At 39.1% G+C, this 21,687-nt stretch overlaps 2 protein-coding genes across 2 annotated transcripts; one reads left to right on the top strand and one right to left on the bottom strand.

Annotated features, from left to right (window-relative positions):
• Window positions 1–3,693: 3,693 nt before the first annotated feature.
• Window positions 3,694–14,645, bottom strand: LOC306705203 (complement factor B-like; the record flags this gene model as incomplete). The annotated part of the gene is made up of 17 exons (XM_079171907.1): window positions 3,694–4,049; window positions 4,209–4,258; window positions 4,521–4,644; window positions 5,625–5,706; window positions 6,239–6,377; window positions 6,519–6,651; window positions 6,994–7,094; window positions 7,742–7,879; window positions 7,992–8,099; window positions 8,521–8,649; window positions 8,826–8,970; window positions 11,318–11,457; window positions 11,688–11,774; window positions 13,247–13,423; window positions 13,518–13,703; window positions 13,786–13,992; window positions 14,588–14,645. 17 exons carry the CDS (start codon window positions 14,643–14,645, stop codon window positions 3,864–3,866), a joined length of 2,190 nt encoding a protein of 729 aa, XP_079028033.1. The 3' UTR covers window positions 3,694–3,863.
• Window positions 14,646–15,861: 1,216 nt separating this feature from the next.
• Window positions 15,862–21,292, top strand: chek1 (checkpoint kinase 1). The gene is made up of 14 exons (XM_079172152.1): window positions 15,862–15,959; window positions 16,305–16,370; window positions 16,633–16,747; window positions 17,051–17,159; window positions 17,478–17,542; window positions 17,625–17,694; window positions 17,788–17,976; window positions 19,002–19,106; window positions 19,232–19,315; window positions 19,406–19,484; window positions 19,571–19,739; window positions 19,967–20,098; window positions 20,284–20,385; window positions 21,020–21,292. The coding sequence occupies exons 1-14, from the start codon at window positions 15,901–15,903 to the stop codon at window positions 21,113–21,115; spliced, it is 1,440 nt and encodes a 479-aa protein (XP_079028278.1). The 5' UTR covers window positions 15,862–15,900; the 3' UTR covers window positions 21,116–21,292.
• Window positions 21,293–21,687: the final 395 nt, after the last annotated feature.

Raw genomic sequence — 21,687 nt, 5'->3', positions numbered from 1 at the left:
CCTTGAGAAGTGCAGCTGTTGCTTCGGGTGTAAGAAAACGCCCTAAAAAGGATGAAATTCAAAGAAAAAGCAAAAAAGTGCTATAGAGGCAATTCTCCTGTTCTATATGCTGAAAAAAAGAGTATGTGAGACAGAAGGAGGAGCAGGAAGAGGAGGAGAAAAGACTGTGCGTGTTTGGGAGGGGGGGCTGTAATCTGTTAAGAGCAGTTTTAATGATTGGGAGAAGAGGCTGCATCGATTGCAAGACATCTAATCATGCAAGTGCTTCTCATCGTAAACGCTGACAAGAGGCCGATTTCACTGCTTCCTTTGTTACTTAAGCTTTGGATATTATCATTACAAAAGTGTTACATGAAAATGATCTGCTCTAACTCGATCAGGGACATTTTAAAGTATTTTTCTCAGGTCCGTCTTCACGGTGGATTGCAGTGTTCTTCCCTTCTTGTGTTTAAGTACAAAGGACAGATCCAGGAGGAGGGACAATACCGTTTCTTTATTAATTAAGTCTCAAACTTAAATACTTCTGTGCAACATGAAATTTGTAAAACAAATGAAATTAAGTTCAGACTGTCATCCGTTTTTGAGTCAAACGTTGCTAAATCCTAATTGGTGCATATGTGTACTAAAAACATGACGTCACATTTTTCCGGCTGAGCCCTGCCCACTTCAAACCAGTGAAAAGAGCAGAGATAAAAACAAAATAGTGACAATCTGTCTTTTAAAATGACCACACAGTTGTATAATAATATGTGTTAATGTTGGACTCCATCACTCAGAATAATAGGCTGATGGATGAAAAAGGGATTTAAGGGTCTGTAACCATTAGTTAGGATAAATGTATCAAATGAGTCAACAAATCACAACAGGACATTTGACATGCATTTATATAGTTCACAAGAAAACCATGTAACATCCCTGATCTTTTTCTAGTATTATTAAAAAAATATTTAGTAATTTACCACTCTAATAAATGCAAAGCTAAAGTAAGCAGCTGGTAAGCTTTGCACAAAGTGCCACAAGTTCCCTTTATTGTGACTTTATTTCATGTTTTTTGCCTTGGCAGTCTCTCGTCATTACAGATCCTGTAATCAGCTCATCACCTGAGCTTGCCCACCATTTCCACACCTGGTCATCATCATCCTCATCAGCCACTCTTTCTCAAAGCGGCCCAGATTCCCAAACCTTCTGCCCGATTGTCTAAAGCTCCATGCCTAGTGATTCGGTGGTCTATTACCTGTTTAATCCTGCCAGTCTCCTTGCCTGTTTAGAGGTTTTAACTGTCCCTTCGTGGTGTTACCTGATTTTTGACTCCTTGTTTTTTGGCACTGATGAAAAGGAACCACCTCTAACATTCACAATTAATGTTATATGTCTGATTTAACAAGATATTAGACAGTGAGCTCTAAAAGTGCTGGCCGTCAGATTTATTTTGGACCGAACCAAGCTAGCTAGTCTTTGAGCTAGTTGATCACTTTGTATTGACTGTAATATATAATTTCATATTCCAGCGCCCTGCATGTGAGCGTGACCCGCTTTCCTGAGCACAAATGGGGGGAAAGTGCATGTATGCAGTTCTTAATGGTAGTCATTTCTAAAATGGGCCATAAGGTTGATTTAGGGCTCGCAGAGAGACAGATCAGTCAGAGTTTAAACAGCAGAATGCTTCATCAGGAATATGCTGTGTGCTAGCGTTGAAAAGAAAATAGGGAGTAGGGCGGGGGGGGGGGGGGGGTGAGTCAGCCCTTAATACTGTCTGCATGCAAGCTGCTGGATAGAACAGATTGGATAGAAATCAGTTTAGGTGAAAGAGATTGATTTCAGTCAAATGGTTTGTTTAAATTGAAGGCGGGTAGTCAATGTTGGCATTAGCTGGTGATGCTTTGAGAAATAAAATAAAGGATCAAGAGGTAACGGAGTCCTCCAGAGGGATTCAATAAGGAATGAACCTTGTTTTAAATGTCCACCTTGTTTACAGCATCTGAGACGGAGAGAGGGTTTCATTCAATTAAGCCTCTCTCATTCGTTCCTTCTCTTACAGTCTGTCTTCCTCCGTCTCTGCCTCCTCCTCTTATCCCACTGACCTCCTCCCTCTCTCACAATTACTTAAAGGGAAACCAGATAAATGTTCCCATGGGAAGCCAGTACATCACTGACCCAACGTACCCCCCTTCACACACACACACACACGCACACACGCACACGCACACACGCACACACACACACACACACACACACACACACACACACATACAGACACTCCCTCACATACAAGGGAGGCGTTTTGCCATGTCAGAGAAACCAAACATTTATGTTGAAAAGTCACCACCGTTCTTTGGTTGTTTGGACATTTAGCCAATATGCAATACTAAAGAGAATTGCAAAATGTACATTTTAACTGGAGCAAAGCCTGACAGCGTAATTGTCAACAGATCATAGTTACACAGTAAAATAACATTTGATTTGAAGCCATAAACTTGCCCTGACCACAACAAATCATTTGTAATGCAATGGCCTTGTTTGTTTGTGGGTTGTAAAGACACGGCAATGAATGACAAGCGCAGTTCATTTCCATCTCAAAGCCAGAGAAAGAAGGACAAAAACTTAATTACTCACCAGAAAAAGAACTTAAATTTCCACTAAATTCAATTTGAATGATCTATGCTGGCACATCGCCAGGCTGAGTGTCCGCATTGCGTAGGCCTGCACAAAGAGCTGGAAATGAGTCCTGAGTCACTGACCTGCAGGGGAGCTGGACGGCTCTATCAGCAGAGCTGCTCCATAAAAGAGTTTTCAGGGAACCTTTTAAGTGCTGTAGTAATTCCTTAAGTCATGTCTTTTTTTAGACAATTTTGGACAAAGCCTGAGACGGAAATAATGTAATAACCTGTGATTGTGAATGCACAAACCATGTGTAAATGAATATTATGAAAACAACATTTCTACCTCAGATTTTATTATAAATCTATTTTTTTCTAAATAAAAGGTACTTATTTCTTTCATCATAGAGGCAATGACAAGTCTGCATTATTATGCGTTGATATTGCACTGCACTAACCTGTCACGACTGTAGCCGAGCTGCTACGCCCATCTATTGTCTTTGAGAAGACTCTCTCATTGACCACTCTTCCAACTGGTGCCAGTTCATTTAGCTTACATCTGGTTTATGAGTTTGTTTGGTCAAGTTGTGACTTGTGCATCAGCTGGTCCAAATGAAACTTTAAACCAGAGCGGTTAAGCTCAATGCTTGGTTTTGCTGTGCTGGTCCAACATAGGGGGTCAATGACAGTATGTTTTTTTTCATGTTTTTTCATTAGTATCATATTGTTTTTTGAATATCTATGAACTATTTATGGATAAGGAGTGGCGGTTGTGGCTGATCTAGCGAATGTACTACCAAAAAAACAGAAGTAAATAATACAAATAATCATATAAACACACAATTTTGCCATAAAAGCAGATGTGCAAATTGTTTTGCAGCTTTGGGCACAATCGTCAATATACTGTCATATCGCTAATCCAGATCCAGGGGTATTAAACCTTCGGATGAAAACTTTAAGACACAGTTTTAAGTTGATTTATTAACTTCCTTTTCACATCCTGATTGATCACTGACAATACTGAATAAATGATGATGAAGCACAGAACAGTTTAACTGTTTACATTACTGTAATTCTGCATTTGGAGAACGGTGTATGTAGGGTATGTAGTATGCTTTTGACGAGAAAACATTATCTGAAAATTGGATCTTTTCATTATGAACACACTGATAAAGCAAAATAAAATTAACCAGTGTGTTTAAACATGCAGTATACACAAATCCCAAATCTCAAATGGCAAAACAAAGTACAGTATGCAAATACATTTTAGCCACTCAAAAACTGAAGTGGTGCGTATTCATCCTGGGCGTCATCTCCAAGGATCGATTTGAGAAACGGTACAACCTTGAAAAGATTAATATGGAAATCTCTGGAGTTCCCTTTTGACTCAACACGAAGTGGATTGACCCCAGTTGAGCACAAATTCATGTTTCCCCAGCTGACCACTGCAACCTGTGCAAGAAATTGTTGGTTAATTGACACAGTCGACTATAACTAACTTACATGGTCAAATTACATCAGTTCATTTATTTCATTTTATTTTCCTGTTGCCAACAGGTGAGACTCATTAGCTATATACTGTTGGATATACGGAAAGAAACGTCTGTGTACCTGTATTGTGCGAAGACCATGGTCCTTGAACACAGCACCTCCAGACTCACCTGTCCAAACAAACAGACTCATATGGTTGAACCCAAAATCCACCTTAAATCCTTGAAAATAATGAGCCTCGGTGGTCTGTGCCACTGTTGCAGGGATATTCTCGGTTGTTTAACTCATTTATCCTAAATCAGAAAAGTCATTGCTGCCTCTCTTATGTGTCTGCGTGCTGGTGAAAACACCTTATCTTAGCTCAACTCAGAGATGTTTATGGGATGAGAAGCAGCTCTCTTGAAGTAGAGAAATAACATGGAGGGAACATACCTTTACATGCTATATTATCTCTGGAACCGCCAGTGCACAGGAAGTTATCAGTCACGACATCAGTCACAGTCAGATTACGAGGTATGCCTGGTGCCTCCAGTGCATGTTTGATGCAGTCATATCTCTGCATTTGTGAGACGGAAGAAGAACCATAGCTCAAAGCGACTTTTAGGTTTGGAGTGATTAATGAAGAAAGCGCACAACACAGCTCAACTCACCTTTTCAAGCAGCTTAGCAGAGGCCTCTTTTACAGCTACAATGGCTTTTTTCATGGACAGGAAATTGAGTTTTTCAAGATGAGTCTTGAACAGAATATCCTCTGTAATAAGAGAACACAAAAAATACATCAAATTGTACCTGGGGCTGTAGAGATATTTAATTAAACTGCATGGCTACCTTATTGACATATTTTATATGAATAGGATGCATTTATTTGTTATTCTTGATCTTTTATGGTAGAATATAATCAAACTCATTAAAATAATACTAGGTCTAATTACCTCTATACTACAGTGAAAGAACAGCCCTGTATGTTTTGAGTGTTAGCCTAAACGTCTTGTATGGATCACCAAGTTGTGGGAATGCGTCTTTTTTTCTCCCTGGGACATGCAGCTTTAAGCTCAGGCTTTTAGGACAAGATCAGGTATGCAGCCATCAGGGGAATATTAAAAACTAGTCAGCTGGAAACATACAAAATGAATCAAGAGACTGCATCTTTAAAACCAACTAATTAGTTCATATTAGTTTAATTATCTAGCTAGCCACAGCTGATAGGATCTGCCAACGTTGGTACTTTAACTGACAACATTGACAGCTCCTGGATATAAATGAGAAGCCTGCGTTTATCTACCTCTGTCTGAAATCAAGGACCTAATGTTTCAAAGAATACTGAGTGGTTTGAGTGCTATATCTGCCACCGTTTTCATAAATGTGCCATGCCATAACGGAAAGCTTGGCGTAGCAACACTAACCGAGGGCTGGGGAGCTTAACGAATGGTCAATTATGGTTTATTTCGAAACTGTCAGAATCAATTTAAACAGGTAGACAAGATGTTGATGTTGTCCATAAGGGGAAGTAGTGTTGCAGCATGTTAGTCGAGTTACCTCACCTTGTTCCTTGCAGGTGGATATGCCAACCAGTTTTAGAGCATTACTGGTCTCCTGAGTGCAAGGTATGCAAATAGGTCTGGAAGAGACACCCAAATCAATACAACAAAGATTCACACAGAATGTTCATTCATAAAATACAATGGGCCTATAACGTTTTCTCGAGGACAGAATTTATCTGTTTACTAGTTTGTGCATGTGTGTTTTATTAATAAACCCCCAGGCAGGACTGACAATGTAACATCAAGTCGAGTACGAATGACAGTGTTTGTAGGTGTTACGTTCCCCGTTTGGCATCTAGGGGATGCGGGGAGTAACGGCGTTTGTTCCCGGGGAAAGAGAGTCAAAGGCAACTGAGGATGGTTTAGCGCGATATTTATTCACAGACAGGGTGAGTGCTCCAATGGTGCTCCACAGCTTCACGCCTAGGCTGTGCTCCAACCCCCGGCCGTGTGGCGCTCCTCGCCTTTTAACCACGTCCTAGTTAGGCTCGAACGCAGCCACGTTCAATCACCTGTCAGCCAGGTACAGGGCGGCACCCGAGAGGACACTGAGGGTAATCAGGGAGAGCACAAACACACAACACGTAACAGTAGGACACAAATTCTCACCTTGCAGCGCTGGAGATTTTAACATCTTTCGTCAGTTGGATGAGGGCCACATCATAGTCATAGAACTCCTTCACACCTTTACCCGCGAGTGCGTTAACATTGTAGTTTGGGTGTAGTTTGAAAGTTTTAACTGTTTTCCCTGTAAAAGAGACACAATCAAGTGTTTTCATTATGGTTGCTGAAAAACCTGGTAATATTCATGGCAATACTGTAACACCTATTGTGTTATGTTCCGATAACTAAATAAAGAGGGCATGAGTAAATAAACATTGATCATTACCTTTGCCCTGTCCATCATCTAGCTCAACTCTGACGTCCTCGGGTAGAGTTAAACCTTTGAAGCAGTGAGCGGCAGTCAAGATAAACCTCGGGGTCACCAGAGAGCCCATGCAGTTCTCTAGCACTCCGTCATTCTTCAAGTTTAAAAGGCAGATACATGTAGGATTTAGTTTATGACACATAATAACACCACTGTAAAAACCAACAACATGGACAACACGGCATGACGGTACATAATGAACAGTTTTTTCTGACTCCTCTTTGTTGTCACGAGGCCCAATATTTCGGAATAGTTTCGTATCAAGAATATTCTTTTTAATTTACTGATTGCTGTGGTCAAATACAAGCGGTGAAAATGTTTGGACATTCTCATGCCTAAATCATTATGTAAATGATTGTGATTCCCATATTCAGCCTCGCAAACATATTTCACAGATGAATCATGAAGTTAAATGAAATACTGAAACATTATTTACCCGGACAGTAACTACCGCCCTCCATGGATGCCTTGTCCTTTCAACTTTTGTTCCTTTATAGTCCTTGTAAAGACCACATTGACCAATGACTTCTTCTTCATCTGCATAAAAAAAACAATTACCCAATCAATGTTGCTCATGTCATTATATTTAGTACATGTTGGTATCAGATTAAAGCAAAGGCTCAATGCTTTTGTCAAAGGTGACTTACATTTGTTCATACATTAAACCTTAATAGGAACAACAGGTAGGTGTCATAAACAAATTGCAAGACATATTTTCACATATGATTTCAATCTGTTCATGTTTTTTTTTCACCTTTTTTTTGGGTTTCCACTGCAAAATCATCAGCATAAAACATTGTCTTATAGGAAGAGAAAATGGTGAAATAATAAGATTAAGAGTCTACAGCCATGCTAGCTGCTGTTTGAGGCTGTAGCCTACTTAACGCATGGCTTTGAGCCAAAATAAAGTACAGCTGATGTTTCACAGGTTTCTGCTCATACGCCAAAATACGGGACAAATATAAGTTTTGACCTGATGATTGCGCTTAAGAAAAAGTAAATATAGTAAAGTTATTACAATTCATCATGAGGTGAACATGAATGTGCTTGTGGCACAAAAGTCAATTCAGGGAGTCACCATGGCATTCAATCTGTATCTCAATGGAGATAGATATACAATGCCCTTATAAGTATATATATATTTCTCAAATCCCCATCCTCAGCATTTTTAAAAGAAGACTTACCAATTATTTCATCAAAGGTCTTTTCTAAATCACTAATGTCCTTCATTCTGAAGTAATGCTTGCCACCGCTACCATCTGCTGTGAGCTTCTGCAGGTCCTCATCAAAGATCTCAGCTCCGATGCCAAACATATAAATGTCTGCAACAGAATGAAATGTAGCAGCCAGCTAGGCCTTATTGTATAACAATGAAATGTTACTGACAATATAGCACGTGTGCGGCTGAATGATGAAAATCAAAATCAAACTCACCCAGATAATCCTTTCTTGATTCAGTCTGTTCAGCAGTCTGGTTCATGTAGACCATGTTCTTTATTCTTTTCACTGTAGGTTCTGGTGATCCGCCCATATTAAAAGCACCTGCAATGAAACAAACCAGTGTGTTAAAATGATGTACAGCAGCTGTATTTGATATTCATCATTTTTACTGCTTTTAGCTTCTATCAATAATATTTTAACTAACACGCCTATTTCCGTACCATGATTTGAAATCAGAGCTGATTTAATTGCACATACATTTTAAATCAAGGGAAGTAGCAGTAATAAGAACATAGTGAAATGGCGAATTATTGAATATTAAAGGAATAATCTGACATATTGGGAAATACATGTATTTGCTTTCTTGCTGAGAGTAAGATGAGGAGATTGATTTCTCAAAATGTCAAACTATTCCTTTAAAGAACTGCAGCATGAATTTTTTTAATCCATAATTTGCCTTCAGCAAAGGAAATTGGCAGCTTCACTACTGAAGTAATTCAATATGCCAAGTGGCTGATTTTACCATCTGAAAAAATCATAAGGACATGCCGCTGTTCCTTAAAAAGATCTTCAGCTCGTAGCTTTAGGATAGTCATTCTCTGCAAGAATCTGTCAAAGAGGCCGTTCAAATCTGTTCCAGTTTTTCTACTATCTTTGGGTCAAAACACAAACACACACACATACACACATGCACACACACACACACACACACACACACACACACACACACACACACACACACACACACACACACACAGGAAAACATAGGTCAAGCTGTGTAATCAAACTGTATTTTCAACAATATTGTTTTTTATTTATTTGACTTACCGTCCACTTTAAAACTTTCCAATTTCTCCAAGATGGTGCTGAGTTCTATTTTTTTATCAAAAAAATCAAAAATGCTGACAATTTCAAACACTTCTGATGAAAAAAAGACTATTTCATAGTTTGGAGACACAGAAAAGGATGAAATCTGTGGAGAAATAAAGCAAATCAGTTAAATACAAGGTGGATGATTTTTAGTATTGTGTGAACTTCTGACACAATTTTGTAAACACATGCAAACATGTCAAACTGCTGTGAAATATTTTTTCGATGCCACACCTCCTAATGCATCAAACTGCTTATGGTTGTTATTTCGTTGAGTAATTGATTTCATTTATCAGCAGAAAGAGAATCCCGTAGTGTGCATTGACAGCAAGCCAAGGCACTCATGCCAAGAAGCATCAGTCAAGATTATGACACGTAATTCATAATGCAATTTACTTCTAATGGGCTGTTGTGCTGGCAGCCAAATGGTGTGGGATTATGTTTGGACATGTTATGTGCAGTGTGCCAAATGTGCTTCTAAAAGTGCGACAGACAACGTAAAAGGCTTCATATGTCAGCCCACACCAAAATATGATTCAGTTCATGGCTTTAAATTGTGAAACCCACTACCAAGTAGTATCATGACAGTAACATACAAAAAGCTAATGCAGTAGAACAGGGGTCGCCAATAGGCGGACCGCGGTCCGGATCCGGACCCAGACGCTGTTCTATCCGGACCCGGACGTGTAACTGATGGATAATTGACTATTATACATTTTGGCGGAGCGCTTCTATTTTAACCTGCACAGCTTTTCCAGCCTTTACGGCACTCGTTCGGCAGTCCAGGAAATACACTGACCAATCACATACGTTGTAAATCGTCTCACGTGACGCTACTCAGCCAATCAACTATCTGTATTCTGAAACGCATCGTGAGCCGAGTGAGATTTGGACACAGACCCGGGAGACGGAGAGAGAGCAGCGGGAAAAGTAAGTCAGAGAATTTTACATGGCGTGCTCTAAAAAGATAAGTGGACCACGAAAACAGAGCTTTTAACAAAGAATGGACAAACCCTTATTTGTTCATTCTTCCTGCTGGCGCTACTAAACGACTCGTATGTTCAGATACCGTGGCCATTATTAAATGCGCCGATGTGAAACGCCACTATGAGACCAAACACACATCTTTAGACCAAACACTCCAGTCTGAACTGAGGGCAAGATGTTGAGATGTGTAGAGATTGTTTATTATAAAGTTCACTGAGACCGTTATGATGTGAAATGGATTTAACAAAGAGAAGAAAATAGTTCACTCCAGCCACACTTTTCATTCATTTTTCAAAAATCAAGCAATTTCTTTTAAGATGTAAGTTTTTCAAAAATTCATTTGTGTATTTTATTTTTAGATGGAGCCCTTATTTTACTTGAAATGAGAGAACATTTATTTTTGTATTTCTATGTATTATTTATAATCCATCCAGTTAAATTTTAAAATGTAATTATATATTATATTTTAAAATATAATTGATGTGTACTTTCTTTATTTGATTTGACAGTTGTTGAGTACACAGAGACTTTGTTACTACAACTAGGCTTCTTGAATATATATATTGCAATAAATAGCGAAAGTTAGATATTGTAATGTTCCGGACCTTTGCACGAGGAGATTTTCTCAATCTGGACCTTTCGGAATTTTAATTGAATACCCCTGTGTTAGAAGATAAGGGAAATGAATTTATCGGTGAAGTGTGGTAGTAAAGTAATAAAACGGTCTGTTATGAAACTGCCATTATGAAATAAATGATCACATGAATGAATGCAGTCATAATATATAATATAGCCATGAAACTGTGAAATAATTTGATACATATTTGAAACTATATTTGAAACATTTTATATCATCCTGCTTCTTTTCAAAATATTAAATACCAATTAAAAATTAAATCAAGAAAAACAAGAAAAACAGGGCAAAGGGAGCTCTGTCCTTGGGTGTTGATTTGATCTGAATGAGCGGCAACTTATTTGGTTCACAAGCAGAGCATTTGGGCAGAAACCTGATTTAAAGATATACTTAAAACTCCTCAATATCTACATGACATTTTTGACCCATAAGTAATATGGCTTCCTCTGTCATACCCAATACAAACTCTAGCATGTCATTTTATTACTTCAAAGATCAAATGATTGATCAAATGTCCAGAGTAGTCTAACATGTTTTAACAACTCAGCAAATTCATTGCCAGCATCCATCAACAGTCAGTACTTTCACCCCATATGCATCCTCTAAACTGAGCCCATAATCAGCAAAAACAATCTGACATCTCCAGTGGCAGCACGATGTTGCTGACTGTTGGCAAATGCAGCATATTGTCAGTGAGGCTATTCTGTGGCGATTGGCCTCTCGCTTTAAAAAACGCTGTAAAAAGTTTTAACGTGTACTGATGTATAATTTTGAATAAAACTCACTTGTCTCTCATCTTTAATCAAGAGGAAAGCGGCTTGTTTCTTACCTTTGAAATAAGTGCTTTGATTGCATTTCTTGCGTCCTCGATGTGAGAGTTTTCGATGCTCTCAGAAATATCCACTGCAATATAGATGTTAAGTGTCCCATTTTTTGAAATCCTGATTTTCCTCCCGTCCTGTGTGTCATCTGAACAATCCATAACAAACACTGTTATTGTACCATACATATTAAATTACATATTCATCTGTAACTGTTTCTATAGAGCTTTGATGGAGTTAACTAAAAACTATAGATACGTTATTATTATAAATAAATTATACATCCCTTTTTACAAAAATATGATGTAATAGCAAGACAATATTATATAACATTGCTATTAAATATTGCTAATAATGTGATTAGCTCCGTGAACTTACCTAAGGGCTCTAAAGTGGTGAGGCTGTCTTTGATCGAGCTGCCAAATGCTTCTGAAACCTCCAAAGAAGTGTCATAGGTGTGTCTGTCTGCAAGAAGCAAAAAGCAACATTAACAGAAATGTGTTATAATTGTGACTCGGTGTAGTGGTACTGAAGAAAAGGCAAGAAAAAATAAGCACCAAAGGCCATACCCTTGACCTACTCTGTTGTTCCTGCATCCCACCACATAACATCATCTCTGCTGAACTACGCATCTCAGACCGTAAAGCAGGTAAATCAAGGGTCACACCGCAACATCAAACATGTTTACCCATAAGACCTCACCAGTTTGATTACCTCCAATCCCGTTCCAGTTCCCACCCTGTCACTTCTAACGGCCTACTAAAACGACAGTTTATCTTCTGCACTCGTTACTTTATGCCCTCTGGAAACATGGGCTGTCTCCTTTGTAAATACTGGTACACACATGAACTACGTCTGTATAAGGTTTTGGATCTTCACCAGGAGACACACTGCACTAAAGCTGGTTCATAAGAAAATGTATTTTGACATGTACTCTGTAACAATAATCCCTTTGAACCATTCCAACCTGGCCTCGGCCTCAAACAGAGCACAGAAACAGCCCTGGTTAAGATCAACAACGACCTCCGCTGGTTCCAGTCTGCTCTCTCCTTTATCTCCTTGACTTCCCAGCAGACTTTGATACCAATTCCTATCAGCTCTTCATGGAGCAAACTGCGTAACACTGTGTAACAGTGGTTTGCCTACCACCTTGCAGACATGACACATTTTGTTCAGATTCTGAATCATCACTCAGAAAACTTCACTGTGCAACATGGAGTTCCACAGGGTACAGTGTTGGGGCCACTCCTGTTCAGAACGTACCTCCTCCATCTTGACCACATCTTCATTGTTATGCTGACAATACACACAATACATTTGTTTACAAAGCCCCTTTCTACTCTCCTCTCCAGTACCCTTACTGACTGTCTCCATGATATACTGATACGGATGAAAAACAACTACCTAAAACTCAACAGTAGTAAAAATCTACACTCTCATGGTAGCAGCAACAAGGACCAGTGTGTGAAGGCGAGTGGTCGCTACAAATTGAGAAAAATGGTTATTGTTGTGCTTCGCATGTTAATACTCTCAGGTTTGAACATTAGGTTACCAAATGTTACCTTTTGGACCAAGGTATTGAGATGACGTTCAACATATAATTTATTTCATGTTAACAGGCAGGTGGCTTCACCTGGCCTGTTTACCACAGAGACAGTGACATTTACCGACTCACTGACTGTCTTTAAAAAAATGAGGGATAAATAAATTAAAAGAAAAATTGAACATTGTTGCTCATTAGTTGTAACTGTTGAGTGTTTGCGAGTTCTGTGGACATTAACTCCTGAAATTAATTTGAGAGGTTCAGCCATTGCTTATGAATGTTGCAGTTCTTTTTTTCATGTGTGTATGTTGACTACTAGAAAAGCCTGTTCATGGCAAAACTTTGATCCAATGACCCAGAATGTGAACAGTTTTTTTGTAGGTATCTGTCTTACAGTAGCATGCTGGCTCTCTGCCAGTCCACTGGCCGCTCTCCTGACACACTCTTTCTTTCGACCCCACCAAAAACAGTTTGCCCTCGCAGCTGTATGTCACGGTATCGTCAATTCCAAATATGTCCCCTGTTCTCGAGGCGCCGGCTGGGATTCCCGGATCAGCACAATTGTCCCCTGCTGTGGTAACAAAAAAAGACCAAAGACGAGTCATTAAAACGATCGCCAATGAGAAAGTATCCCAAACCTGAGTAGATGGCTGTTCAGGACTTACAGTCACGGCTACAGATGGGAGTGGAGCCGCTCCACTTCCCATTTGGTAAGCATACACGTTTGGTCGAGCCTCGCATTACGTATCCAGAGTAGCACTCATACGTGGTCTCATTGTCCACAAAGTACCGATCCTGAGGAGGGGAGACATTTCCGTACTGCAGCACAAAGGGGTCGGGGCATTCAACAACTGCAAAACAAAAGGATTTGAGTCATCATGTGGAGCAGGCAGCCTGAGGCAAAGTGAGAAACATCATCATCACATCACTCACCCTTGCATCTTTGAGGGTCATTTCTTTTGGGTGGTTTTCTCCAGGTGCCATCAGCCTGGCAATGGCGGGTCAAATAGGGGTGAGGATAGTAGCCCTCAGGACACTGATAGATCAACATGCTTCCTATCGTCAGCTGCTTGGTCAGTGTGTAATCACCTCCTTGAATTTGTATGTTCTCCTGTGTGCAATTACAACGAACTTCACCTCCTGAAAAATAAAAGACCGTTTTGGGGCTTTAATTTAAGATATAACAATACCCTCCAGAGCTGAGTAATAGATTTCACAAGCTGCCCCTTAAACACATCAGTATCTAGCCTTTCAGACGAAGAAAACAACATTCATGCTGTTTAAAGTTGGCACTATGAACAGCACATATTAGGAACATTTACATTAAGAAAAAATGCTGACAGCAAAGTCTTTATCATAGCTTTTAAAAAACGGATGATCCATTTAATAGAAACCGTTTCAGGAAGAATACATTTTAACTGGAGACAAAATGTTGGATGTATTTGTCCACTGGAATTTTACTTTGATAACTGTTTTCAGTAGCAGTATTACATTTCTAATAGTCATATGCATTGTTCTTATTTCTAATGCTGTTGACCAAAAAGACATAATTGTTTTGAAAAAGTCTGTTGTGAATTATTTCAAGAATAAAAAATGAGAACATTTACATGTTTATTAGCTCTAGCTGTTTTACAAAATCTCAGCTCAACTTTTACAGCAAATATAAATACATGGACATTTTGAAAGTAAAAATTACATATAAAGTATATTATCTTCTAAAGTAAACGTAGCTCACCCATACAGAGGAGACATGAAAGCGCAGTAAGCCAACTCCAGTGCACTGAAAAGCCCATGTTGAACCTTAAACTGGTGAATTAAAGTGAGAAGATTTAGTAGGATGGACAGTGATGTTCAGAGAGAGGGACTGGAATCATAAAGTCCATCCCGGTACTTATTAACTTCTTGACAAATAAGAGGAAATCAATAGTATGGGTCACAGAAACTGCCCACACAACTTCCCGTATTGCATTAGACTTTAGATTCAAACAAGTAACGTTCAATCAACTTGACTAATGTGGAACCAAACAAGGGACTTTTAATATATATTGCAATAACTGATGCTACTTTTTGAATATCAAAACTCATTAAAAAGGAAAAGAAAACATCTTAGGTTCCTACTCCTAATACTTGACACTTTCTTCTGAAAGCATCTAAATAAATTATTTTAATTTGGTTCAGTTTACCTGTTAATTTTGACTTTTGTAGTAAACTCCAAATCTGGTGAGAAAAATCACAGTTTTTGTGTCCTGACCAGTTTCTGTCCTGGATTTTCCACAATGTGTACACACACTGTCACATGTTGCATAAAAAAATCAAGAGTTGTGAAACCAAGAGATAATACAAACATTGACTTCATCATTTCCCAAAACTGCAGGCACTGTTCGGATTTGCTTATTGACACATTGATTAAATTATTGATTGAACAGCCATGCCGACTGGTTAACCGATCTTTTCATTCAGCAGACTTATTTGAAAGATGTGAAGGTACTGCAAGATGAGCCATTTTGTACATAGCAATGAAAAGAAGTTGCATTACAATTCTATCAACTCCTATTTGTCCCAGATCCAGACGCAGATGTATTATTTGCTACAGTTTTCCATTTTTAGGATAACACATTTTGAGGATTGTGCAGATGGAGGGTTTGGCATTTCATATGTATTAGTATTAATGAGTATTTATTACATTTCTATTATAAATTAACACACCTATGAGTCACAGTTACATAGTGTAGGTATTACATGGTGACCATGCATTATGATTACAATTTGATGTGGAGCGATGAATAGCATGGGAGGTTACAAATAAGAAAGAGGATTTTTGTATTTTGGAGGGAAAGGCTGTCACAATGTGATTTTAGATGTTTTTTTGTTTGATTGTTTGGCAGCAGGAGGCGATAGTGCAGCAAACAAAGAACGAGTGGCCGAGACGGAGAGCCAAGTGAAACACACGAAGAAGAAAAAGATGCAGGAAATGACGAACATGTCGGAAGTTATCGCCAGTAAAACAACAACGCGCCAAATTTGTGCTAAATTCACAGACGCAGACACATGAACGACTTTGTCTGCATATATTTGGAAAACGCTGTTGCACGAGGAAGACTGTGCAGGTAAGAACAACATTTAACTACGAGTTGACAACATTTTTCTGTTTAACTTGCGTGTTCTGTGTCGTTCGTATCATGTGAGTTAAAGACATTTAACAGACGGCGTAAGTGTTACAGTATCAGCCTGGTTTAAAATAAGAGATATATAGAGAATATATATATGTGTGTGTGTGTGTGTGTGTGTGTGTGTGTGTGTGTGTGTGTGTGTGTGTGTGTGTGTGTGTGTGTGTGTGTGTGTGTGTGTGTGTGTGTGTGTGTGTATATGTATGTATGTATGTATGTATGTATGTATGTATGTATGTATGTGTATGTGTTTTTTTGACGAGGACTGTGTGTTTCTGTTTTTAGCATGGCTGTGCCTTTTGTGCAAGACTGGGACCTTGTTCAGACACTGGGAGAAGGAGCCTATGGAGAGTATGAATCCTCTTTTATCATTATATAGAAAAGATATTAAGCTCGGAGAATTATTGCAAAAATAACACAGTTAAGCTTGTGGCCCTGCTTATGTGATGCTCCTACTACCTACTTACCCAGTTAATCCAAGATTAACTTTTTATGTCTCATATGCAGTGACATATTTTGTGACTTTCCCGTGTTTGACATCTTAAAAACCCCTCACTGGACTTCCCCTCCTTCATGCTCTGATCCATCTCTCTTTGTGTGTCCATGGTTGCAGAGTGAGGCTGCTGGTGAACAGACAGACCGAGGAGGCGGTTGCCGTGAAGGTGATCGATACCTCTCAGGCTAAGGAGTGTGCGGAAAATGTCAAGAAGGAGGTCTGCGTGCATAAAGTAGGTCATTCACCTTTAGTGAAGTTAGTAAGACTAAAGTGTGAAAGGTACACAGAGCCATTAATGGGCTTTAACGGCTCATCAGAGTAGCTGAAGCAGAAGGGATTTGCTAGTAGAAGACATTTCATTGAACGGATTGTAAGAATTTAAACTGGAGCTTAATTTGTAATTAATTAAACTTTTTTGTAATATTATATATATTTACATGTATGCATATACTGTTCAGCTATAACCTTTTAAAGTGTTCATTTATGTGCGTGTTAGTGTATGTGCACTATGTGACGTTTGCTACTGTTCTGGTAGATGCTCAACCACCCCAACATCGTCCGTTTTTTTGGCCATCGGAAGGAAGGTACGACGATGTATCTCTTCCTGGAGTACTGCACCGGAGGAGAGCTGTTCGACCGAATCGGTGAGTCGGACGACTGCAGGTGGCAAACATAGAGCTGCTTTCTTTGAGAGCGTAACCAGTAATGTTTTTTATAGTTTAAAATATTCAATTAAAGTTAAAGTAATAGTTTTATTAACAAAGGACTGCCGCATGAGAAAGGAATTATTATATAGTAACACTTTTTAATCAAATCCCAGCCAACAGCTAATTAGTATTTTAATTTTTTGATAAATACAATTTAAAGTAAACTGGACAGCTGGGTGGAAGCTTGTCCTCATATTTTATATGTGAATGGCACTTAATCAAGTTATTTAAACGTCTTCTTTCTTTTTATTTTAGAGCCTGATGTGGGGATGGCGGAGAGAGAAGCTCACAGACTTTTCCAGCAGCTAATAGCGGCGGTGGTGAGTGAAGCAAATCTGCGTGTTGACGTGACCGTCTGCACCCGTTTCTGCTGTTATTAAATTCTCAGTTGCACTTTGACAGGAATACCTCCACAGTGCTGGAATCACCCACAGAGACATAAAGCCAGAGAACATTTTGCTGGATGACAAAGGTGAGGAAATACAATGCGTATCGAGGTGTAGAATGAATAACCTTGGTTTGCATTTATAGTAACCATCATCTGCTGTTGTCTTTTACCTTTCAGATAACCTGAAGCTGACAGATTTTGGCCTGGCCACCATGTTTCGTTTCAGAGGACGAGAGCGTCTTCTGAGTCGTCTCTGTGGGACTCTTCCGTACGTGGCTCCGGAGCTTCTCGGCCAAAGGGAGTACAAAGCTCAGCCTGCAGATATCTGGGCTTGTGGGATTGTCCTCACTGCCATGCTGGCTGGAGGTACGCTCACAAAGTGCATGTTTACAGGGTGATCGTACCAACTTCTGTCGTCCAATACAACACAAAAGCCTCTTTATTGTGAAGGTTGTGATTTTACATTGTTGCTGAGACTTTCACAGGTGTTGATTCACAGATTTCTAAAGCTGTAATGTGTGCTTGTGCAGGGTATTGCATTATACACTATATTACTTACTCTATGTGTGTACTTTACACTGTAACTATGTAAAATGTTCTTTTACCTCTTATACATTTTGGTGGAAAAAAGAAGCTCTTTATAAATCCAGACAATAATCACATTTTGAAGTGATTAAGAGGTAGTTGTCTGCACATTGTAAACAAGAACCGCCAATAGTTCAGTCATTGTTCTATAAGTGGTGTCAAATTGCCAAAATGAAAACAACTATAGGCTAAAACATGGGGCTTAAGTTGAAGCCTACATGTCTACAACTAAGGGACAACATCATACTTCCTGTTCAAATACCCAAAGCCCACAACTTTATAGTTCCAAAACGTAGAGCATGATCATCCCCCGAAATCGAAGTAGGACAAAGAATATTAATAGTGCTTAAAATCTATTTAATATGAACGTTTTTACATGTTGAACTATCAACGTTTCTTTGACTTTAATGAGGAGTTTCTTACAAAGAGGTTTTGAGTGATGACGGTGACACAAGAGCTCAGCAGAGATGTGATTGGATCCTCATCCAGGGTCTGTTTTTTCACGTTACATTATTGACATAGTTGGTTCCAAGTCATCTCCGTACCATTTCACTATAATGGGGAAAAAACTGAAACTATAACATGTTGAAATTATTGTACATTCGGGTTTTTTAGCGGTGAATTACAAAAGGCTGAATTATTGTTAAAACACAACAGTTATCGTACACCTGACAATATTGATCATTTTCATAAGTGATCTGAACTCTCTACATCTATGGTAAAAATACAACGGATGCTAATGCAACTGTCCTGCGGTAGATGTGTGGAAACATTTCGTCACTGTCTTTGTGTTGCCTCTTTTTCAGAGTTGCCATGGGATCAGCCGACTGAGAGCTGTCAAGAGTATTCAGACTGGCTTCAGAAGAAAACATACTTACCTCCTTGGAAGAAAATACAACCAATGCCTCTTAGCAAGTCCCAAATTATACTTCATTAATTAAGTTTAAATGCTACATTTCAGATATTGTCTTGGGGTTACAAAATCCCTTAATGTTCACTGAGCTTTATTTAATTCACATTTAATTTCTCTCTTCAGGTTTGTTGTCCAAATTACTGCTGGCCAAGCCAGATGCACGCATCTCAATCGCAGACATACAGAAAGACCGCTGGTTTGCTCAAGGCAAGTTTGAAGAAAAAAAATCAACATGATACAATCAATTTAAGTGTAACGTTCACCGGACTGATGTCTGTCTGTGTATCTCCTCTGCAGGTGTAAAGCAACCGCCTCCAGGCTCAGGAGGAAAGAAACTTCTTCGGTCAGACGTGGGACTCGCATCCCGCACCAACAGGTCAGAGAGTTGTGTCTTTCTTATGTCAACTCAAATGTGTATTCGCTTTTGTGCCCGTAATCTTAAGATATTTCCTCCCTCCGCAGTGATGACAAGATGCAGTTTTCCAGCTCTCAGCCTGATTTCGCGGCAGGTGGCTGGGAAGCCATGTTGATCATCGGCCAAAGCGAGGGCCAAGTCAGCTTCTCTCAGCCAACCAAGCCGGAGCACATGCTGCTAGGTAGTCAGCTACTGGGCACCCCGGGAGCCAGTCAGGTAATCTGCATACTCAGTGCTACATCGAATAGTAATTTCTTTATATGATATATCTCACAAAGTGTGGGAACTTTCAGCAACACAGGCTCGGGGTCTGTTTCACAGAAGAGCAGCCACTCTTTCTTTTGTTTTTGTCCTGTTTTTCTACACAAATCACATTTCTGTTTAATAATGAAATCCTGCTTTATAATGCTGCTTTAATGCAAACTTCTTCCTTCCGCGTGCAGTCGCAGTGGCAGAGATTAGTGCGGCGAATGACTCGTTTCTTCACCACTGTGAATGCTGACGTCTCCTTATCTGCGCTGAAAGACGCCTGTGACGGCCTGTCACTCTGCTTCAAACTCACCTGCACCAAACAGGTACAGATCAGTGCAGCAAGTATACATGATTACAGAAGATAAATACTTTCTTTGAGAGATGAGACCTGCACCACACAGCCAGGCTACCAGTTGCAGCCAGCACGCAAACACGCGCACGCACGCCTCGTTCAGCTGCAATAGACCATAATGCACGACAGTCTAATGAGCCTCCCTTTGTCTTTTAGGTGACGGTGAGCACGCTGGACAAACGCAATAACAAACTCATCTTCAAAGTGCACTTGCTAGAGATGAACCGGAGAGTGCTGCTGGACTTCAGACTGTCTAAGGTGAGTTTTAGATTAAAAAGATATATGTAGTTTTTTTCTGACATAAACAATATATTACTATATTAAAGCTGAGATAAAAGTGTGATTACCACTCAAACTGAGACACTGAGTGTGCTACTGAACCACCAAAAAATAATGATAAAGGTGAAGATGCAGAAAAATCCTTTTTGTGAGAGAAAGCAACAGGGTTTTTGCAGTGCAGCAATATACCAGTATATTTTCTTTATGTTAATTGCCAGTATAGCATAACTCCCTCATAATCTGATGTAAATATGCATTTTTCCTTTTAAAAAATCCTTAGAAATATATTTATATTTAAAAATAAGCTGAATCAAGTGACAAACTGCAGGGAAAATAACTCCACAAAAATGTTGAGAAAAGATAACATGCCAATGGACATCATCTTTTTGTCAGCAGGAAGGAAATATACTTTATAAAATGCTTTATATTTGAAGATTCAGGATGAGTCACCATAACTGTCCAATCGATGGTTCACCTGTTAGTCCGTATGACCTCATGATCACACCTCAAAGTTTTAGTTTGAAAACAAAATGTACCAGAACTGAAAGACAGCAATGTTTATTTTTCCACGTTGGTCCAAACCAAGTGAACTAAACTAATCTTGTGTTTCCAGGGTGACGGGCTAGAGTTCAAGCGTCTCTTTGTGAAAATAAAACAGAAGCTCGGAGACATCATCAGCACTCAGAAGATTTTACCCCCCATCCTATGAGCAAACCTCTACATAGTGTGCACACTGCTGTGGACAATGGAGGAAGAAGCTGTAGATATTTAGCTGTTCTACTGATATTTGAAATGTTTCTTGATGTTCTCTTCAACTGTGTGCGTGCACTCTTGTTTTCTTGCACTTCTATTCTTGTGAGAACCGGTTAAGTCTTTGATGCCAGAAGGGAGGACGTCATTTTGTTTAGTGGTTCATACACAGAGATGAAAGTGTTTGTGTGTGTGATTTGTTCTGATTATTTTTAACGTGATACAGTCCAAAGTCTTTAATAAATTATTTAAAATAAACATTATATGCTACATTTTTTTTTTATTATAAAGGATGCATATAATGATGATGAACACTAACTCAAAGAATACTATTTTTGGATTGTATTTTAGGTGAAGAAAAATGGTTTCCTTGTTTAAAAAAAAACACTGTTGGCTGAGCAGTATACATGTCATTTAATGTAGAAATCAATGGATCAAGGTTTTGTAGTGAAAGATATATGTGAGGAGAGCTTCACTGTTATTGAAGTTCAGTTGAGGTCTAAGTCACAGGCTACATGCTTTAACAAACTG

This window comes from Pholis gunnellus (assembly GCF_910591455.1).
Source record: "Pholis gunnellus genome assembly, chromosome: 13".
Lineage (NCBI taxonomy): Eukaryota > Metazoa > Chordata > Actinopteri > Perciformes > Pholidae > Pholis > Pholis gunnellus.
Note: the sequence above shows the minus strand (reverse complement) of the source record. Positions and strands in the feature narration are given on the sequence as shown.

Excerpts from the sequence above, each read along its gene's own strand:
- chek1 (XM_079172152.1), top strand. The coding sequence starts at position 15,901 with ATGAACGACTTTGTCTGCATATATTTGGAAAACGCTGTTGCACGAGGA. Across the intron at positions 16,748-17,050 it reads AGGAGGTCTGCGTGCATAAA|ATGCTCAACCACCCCAACAT; the intron begins GTAGGTCATTCA and ends CTGTTCTGGTAG. Across the intron at positions 19,485-19,570 it reads CTCGCATCCCGCACCAACAG|TGATGACAAGATGCAGTTTT; the intron begins GTCAGAGAGTTG and ends CTCCCTCCGCAG.